The following is a 6,000-nucleotide window of genomic DNA, read 5'->3' as shown; positions in this document are numbered from 1 at the left end:
GTCATGCCCGGCACGTGGCGCCTAGGGCCGTGCCTGCGTCTGGAGGCTGGGCACGCGTGCCGGCATGGCACGGCTCATTTTTTATAGGCCAATAGACCAAATAATATGTGGGTTGACGGCTAAATATGCCGATGGGCCGGCCCGTTTAATTGTAGTGCCGTGCCTGGGCCCGGGTAGTTAGCGTGCCTGCCTGGGCCGGGCCGGGCAGTGCCGGGCGGGCCGGCCCATCTGGCCAGGTTTGTGTCCGGGCGACGAAACCGAAGCTCGGCTTTGGAAATCTGGGGAAGGCGACGAACAATCCGAGGAGCTCCGCCTCTTCTTCTCCCCCACCCCCCACTGGCGACGGCGACGGAGGAGAGGCGAGGGTGAAAATTTCCCACCAACCGGAGCGCGTGCCTGCCGATGGAGGTCTCAGCCAGGCTCCGCCCGCCGCCCTCGACGACGGCGCCTCCCCGCCACGGCGGAGGGTCCCTGGGGCGGCTGCTCCCTTCGGCCCGGCCCGCCGCCCGCGCGGTCTCCGCCAAGGTGCGGTGCCCTCTCCATACCCTCGGTGCTTCCCTCCTCCCCTATCTTGTGGGTTGCGGGGGACGTTAAGCGTGTAGGCCCCAAGCTTCCCTCCCGGTTGCTGCTTCTGGAGGCAGCTGCTTGTGGAGGTGGATGGAATTCTGACGATTTGGTGCGTTCTGTTGAGCTTCTGCCCCCTATTTTTTCACTGATTTCTTAGTGGAAAGGAGGGTGAAGAAGGTAGGCAGGGCTTGTATGTTCCATAGGTTTAGCACTTAGCTAGCTAGGAGTATACTCTAAGGAAGGGGGGGATTCTGAATTTGTGGCCTCTGATAATGAGGCCAAGTTACAGAAGTGAGCACGACAGCACCAGTAAGCTTTTGCGGTGACCATGGACGAATAGGCTAGAAGTTAGTGCATTCCATCATATGCACTGCACTTTCCGAAATGGTTAAAATGCCTGCCAAGAAAAATTCCTGCCTTACGTGCTGGCCCTGGTTGCCAGGAAAAATTGGTGCCTATGCAGTATGCACCCCTACGAAATGATCTTTGTATGTGTATCGACAGGATGGAACGAGAATCGATCGAAGCTGTTTTGATACCAAGTTATGTTTGTTTGTCAATTGGTCGAGCGTTGTCAAATCATATTGACGAAAGAGCAAGCGTCTGTTCCCTTTAATGATAGAATCTTATGCACATATGCAGTGCTATGAAATATGATAGCTATTCTGGTAAGAGGGATAAGTAGGTTGTAGCATTGAAAACATGACGATGTGGGTGAGTTAGCAGCACGTATAGATCTGGAATTATCCAGGTGGAAATGGAATCACGTCTGCGTTTGGGTGTGAGACAAAAACTAGAATGTCTTGTGAGCATGGCCCATTTCAACCTGGCTGATCTTCTGTTTTCGCAAGTTTCTCTTACAGACAAACAAGTTTATCCAGCATGTAAGTACCATTCAGTGGCAACCAACATTAATTGTTGGTGCGTAAGTATATATAGGATGCAACCTTCTCTTTAAAGGATCTAACTGTTATTTGCGGTTTTGGAACTCAGTGTGTTGTTATTATGCCAGGCTAATCTGGACCCATTTTGTCATCCTGTACGGTAGCGAATACTGCTTAACTTCTTGTCTTCACCCTAAGCACTGGGAGAGCAACAACAACAGCATCCTTTTGGGTGCGAAACAAAGCTATAATGCCTTGTGCGCATGGCCCATTTCCACCTAGTTGATCTCCTGTTTTCAGAAGTTCCTCTTATAGAAAAGTGTGTCCGGCATGTAAGTATTATTCAGTAGTGACAACCAACATTAGTTGTTGGTGCGGAAGTATATATAGGATGCAACCTTATCCTGAAAGGATCTAATCTATTATGTGTGGTTTTGGAAGCCAAGCTGTTTTTGTTATGTCGGGCTAATCTGGACCCATTTCTGTTGTCTTCTACGGTAGCGAATAATGCTTAACTTCTTGTCTTCACCCTAGCTAGACCTTGTTACCTATAATACTCCACACTGAAAACACTGGGAGAGCAACAACAACAGCATCCTTTTCTAGATAATTCCACCCAGCTCTGTTGGTTAAATATTCATAGTGAGTGTCCTCCATTCCAGCATCAGTCTACTAACAATCTACTTACTGGAGCCAGGAAGTTGGATTAATAGCTCTCAGCCTCTTACTTCCATATGGGGGTTGATTTTCCTCTTACTTCATTCGTCTCGGTTCTGTTGCGTGATGTGGCCTCACTAGCTAAGTGTTGATTTTCCTCTTACTTCATTCGTCTCTGTTCTGTTGCATGATGTGGCCCGACTAGCTAAGTGACATCCAATCTGATAGTAGCAGTTCATGTTAAGAGATTTACAAATTTTCTAGCCAATGCAGATCAGGGCAAGTGCAATTAATGACCTGCAGAGAAGCAAGAGTAGCCTCGAAGCACTGTTCTGCTACGACAAAGCTGTTCCAGAGGAGAATATTGGGAAACCAGCCGGCCTAGATTTGGAAAAGAAGGAGGTTGGGAAGAATCCTCCATGCGTGCGCTGCGAAACTAAAGGCGCCGTGCTGTGCGCAACCTGTGCTGGCTCAGGCTTGTACGTCGACTCGATAATGGAGAGCCAAGGAATCATCGTAAAGGTCAGATGCCTAGGTAAGCAAGCTTGACAACCATTTCTGATGTCTGCAGTGATCTGTGTGCATTTTATATACTGCTAATATGGATGATACATTGTTTGTTGTGCGATTGCTGTAGGTTGTGGAGGAACTGGAAGCATCATGTGCTCCACGTGCGGAGGCCGTGGGCACACCTGAATTGTTTGTTGATGTCTCTCACAAACAAGGCAATGAAATTCAAGTGGCATCCTCTTGGTGCACGTCCATCATCGGCCAGGACTCGAGCAGTAATCTGTATGCATTTTACTGACGATTCATAGTTGGACGATGGTCGGGGTTTCTGACTAGCAAGGATATTCAGAGCATACTGCGGACAATTTCACTGTACTAAAGGATACGGTGCCGAGTCCGGTGTTGTACCTTGAGTCTGTCTACTTGTGGTAGAGCGTGTTGACATTGTTTTGCTTTTGTATCAAAAATTGTTTCAGTTGTGACACTTTACTGATCCCAACTGTTTGACATGCGTGCTCGTTCATGCATAGGACTCTTTGTTTCGCTGAATCTGATAAAGCGCTTTATGCTACAGTGAAACAAGAGCAGCCGGCACACATTACTTGCTAAGATGTACTAGCACTAAGCATGAACTTTGTGCAAATATCGGTACACCGCCATTGCCTAGGATGAATGATCGCAATTCGACAAGATTCACAAGTTAGAATCAACCTCAAGAACCCGACCAAATCGACAAATTAGAATCTCAGGAACCCCAAGATCACCTGAAGAACAGAGAAACCACTCATACGCAAGCATGCATTTGAAGTATCTGCGAATTCGCCAACTCAAAGATAGGCAACATCAAAATTTGAAAAGTTCGAATAGCAGGTCAAATCGTGCATGGTCGAAAATTATACCTACCCCATTATACACTCAACACTCAATCAAGAAAGAAAAAGAGAGAAACCCACCCAATATATGCTTCCCTTGAGGCTTGGACCAACCTCTGCTGCAAATCCACATGGATTTTCCCCAACCCCGGCCGAAAACCAAGCAAGGAATAATACTTCACTTTGTTGGGGGTTTGCGTCGCCGACCGACGCCGGGAGAAACACCAACGAGCAGAGGAAAATATCACTTGCCCGCCAAGCCAAGCCATGTCTCATCCTTCCAAGAATCTATTCTTCTCCTCCTCCTCCTCCTCTCATGGCTCCTGAGTCCTGACTATATATACATCTCCACGGCAAAAGGCGACCGGCATCACTCACCACCACCGCCATCACCATCACCGCAAGCATTCGTTCATCGGGTTTGTTGTTTGGGAGATCGAGAAGGAGGTGCCGGCAGCAGCCATGGACAGGGCCATCAACCGCACCTACGAGGAGTACACCCCCGTCGTCGAGTGGAGCCACTCCGCCGACGCCAGCTTCGTCAAGATCACCGTCCCAGGCAAGCAACCATTATCCATGAACTGATTACGATGCATGCAGATGCAGGCGCTGATGAGGGTTGGTTCTTGGCTACAGGGTTCAAGAGGGAGGAGATCCGGGTGCTGGTGGACAACCACGGGCACCTGCGCACGCGCGGCGAGCGGCCGGTGGAGGGCGGCAGGTGGAGCCGCTTCCAGAAGGACCTGCAGCTCCCCTCCGACTGCAACGTCGACGGCATCCGCGCCAAGTTCGAGAACGAGGCGCTCACCATCACGCTCCCCAAGAAGCACCCTTCGCCCCCGCAGCAGGCCGTGCCCGTGCCGCCGGTGATGCCGGCGCCGGCGCCGGCGACGCCCAAGCCCGAGCCCAGGAGGCCCTACGTGGCGCCGTCCCAGAAGCCGCCGGCGGCGTTCCCCGAGCCCGCGAGGCCGGCCGCCACGGCGCCGCCCCCTGTCGTTCCTTCTCAGAAGCCCTTCGCTGACCGCAGGCCCTCGCTGCCCCGGAAGTCGGCGGACATTCCCGCGCCGGCAAGGCCGGCACCTCCCGTGCCCGCACCGGCGCCGGAGGAGGAGACCCTGAACAAGCACAACGGAGCCGCGAGGCCCGAGCTGCCCGCCTTCCCGAAGCCGACCGGGGAGTGGGTGAGGGAGGAGGCCAAGAAGCCGCAAGAGGAGGCCATGGCGAGGAAGCCGCAGGAGGCGGCCGAGGAGGAGGAGAAGCGGAGGATGGAGAGGGAGGCGAGAGGGAAGATGGAGGAGGACAGGAAGATGGCGGAGGAGAGGGAGACGGAGAGGATGATGGACATGGCGCGGCGGAGGAGGCCCGCGCCCGCCAACCGCGGGCTGCTGGTGAACGTGGCGGTGGCGGCGCTGGTGCTCGTCGGGATCACGGTGTACGTGTGGCGCAACCTGAGCGCCGCTGCCTCCGGCGGCGGGGACGCCGGAGCCGGGAGCTACGGCGACGAGATGTGAACTGTGATCGATCGACATCGAGCATGCAGCAGCTGGTGCGAAGCATTTGAGGCGTGAGACGAGACGGCTGGGTGAAAGTTCATGCGTGTGGGCAGGTGGTGGTCAATGGAGACATGGTTTGTTACAGATTACAGAGACATGGTTGCTCGATCAAACTTGATGAAATAAAATGTTATGCACGTACGCGCCTTTAATTTTCTACTGATATGTTCTTGAACGCGTCGAGGTTGATTTGTTCTACAAGCACGTAGGAGTATGACTTTAAAACTCTTTACGCATGCAGACTACAAATTTTATCAAGTGCACGCGCATATACGTGAAATGCACTAGTGGATATGGGAGAACATTTACGTAGCTAATTTAACTTTTGGGATACTTAACCAAGTCTCGGTCGATGCTCTATATTCATGGGATCTTACTTTGGGTTCTGTGCAAAATTATTTTTTAGTTTTTCTTATTTCTTTCTTACACGTTATATCACCTGACTTAGACTGAATTAAGACTTAGCCACACCCTTTACTTTTATGGATAAGGTAGGTACGTGTTGATTTTTATTTTTTTGTGAATAAGGTACATGTTAGACTTAACAGTGAAAAAACTTGTGCAAGTTTGCATGTGTAGATAGAGAAAAACTAGTACTCCCTCCGTTCCAAAATGAATGTTGTGGTTTTAGAAACTTATTTTGAAGCGGAGGGGTAACATCGTGGTGAGAAAAAGTGACTTAAATGAAAAGAAATCCAGACAACTTACAAAGGACAGTCCCTTTATTTTCGCAAACCTTTGACGATGATCGTAATTCCCATCAATTAGATGGGAATTCAAACTATACTGTAAAAAAAGTGGAATTCACATCGACCAAGAAACCTACATGTGCATACCCATGAAAGGGATCAGGGGCGTGTCGTTACCGTCGATGGTTCCGTGCTTGATTTGGGAGAAAAGTTAGAGGAGCAAGGCAGGTATTTTGGTTGTTTGGGAGAGAGGTTCCCTCCATTCTTT

The 6,000-nt window shown here is 50.7% G+C and overlaps 2 protein-coding genes across 3 annotated transcripts; both read left to right on the top strand.

The window, feature by feature from the left end:
* The first annotated feature begins 225 nt into the window (after positions 1 to 225).
* LOC123095617 (protein PHOTOSYSTEM I ASSEMBLY 2, chloroplastic) lies at positions 226 to 3,107 on the top strand. Of its 2 annotated transcripts, none has more exons than XM_044517142.1 (3): positions 226 to 525; positions 2,382 to 2,643; positions 2,746 to 3,107. In XM_044517142.1, exons 1-3 carry the CDS (start codon positions 403 to 405, stop codon positions 2,802 to 2,804), a joined length of 444 nt encoding a protein of 147 aa, XP_044373077.1. In that variant the 5' UTR covers positions 226 to 402; the 3' UTR covers positions 2,805 to 3,107. The 2 variants fall into 2 exon arrangements, with proteins under 2 accessions (XP_044373077.1, XP_044373076.1); XM_044517141.1 differs by having other exon boundaries at positions 258 to 525; positions 2,373 to 2,643.
* A 642-nt stretch (positions 3,108 to 3,749) lies between these two features.
* On the top strand, positions 3,750 to 5,200 carry LOC123095616 (translation initiation factor IF-2). The gene is made up of 2 exons (XM_044517140.1): positions 3,750 to 4,049; positions 4,127 to 5,200. The coding sequence occupies exons 1-2, from the start codon at positions 3,953 to 3,955 to the stop codon at positions 4,999 to 5,001; spliced, it is 972 nt and encodes a 323-aa protein (XP_044373075.1). The 5' UTR covers positions 3,750 to 3,952; the 3' UTR covers positions 5,002 to 5,200.
* Positions 5,201 to 6,000: the final 800 nt, after the last annotated feature.

The sequence above is a fragment of the Triticum aestivum genome, chromosome 4D (assembly GCF_018294505.1).
Source record: "Triticum aestivum cultivar Chinese Spring chromosome 4D, IWGSC CS RefSeq v2.1, whole genome shotgun sequence".
NCBI lineage: Eukaryota > Viridiplantae > Streptophyta > Magnoliopsida > Poales > Poaceae > Triticum > Triticum aestivum.
The sequence above is the reverse complement of the archived record's forward strand: the minus strand, read 5'-3'. Positions and strand labels throughout refer to the sequence as shown.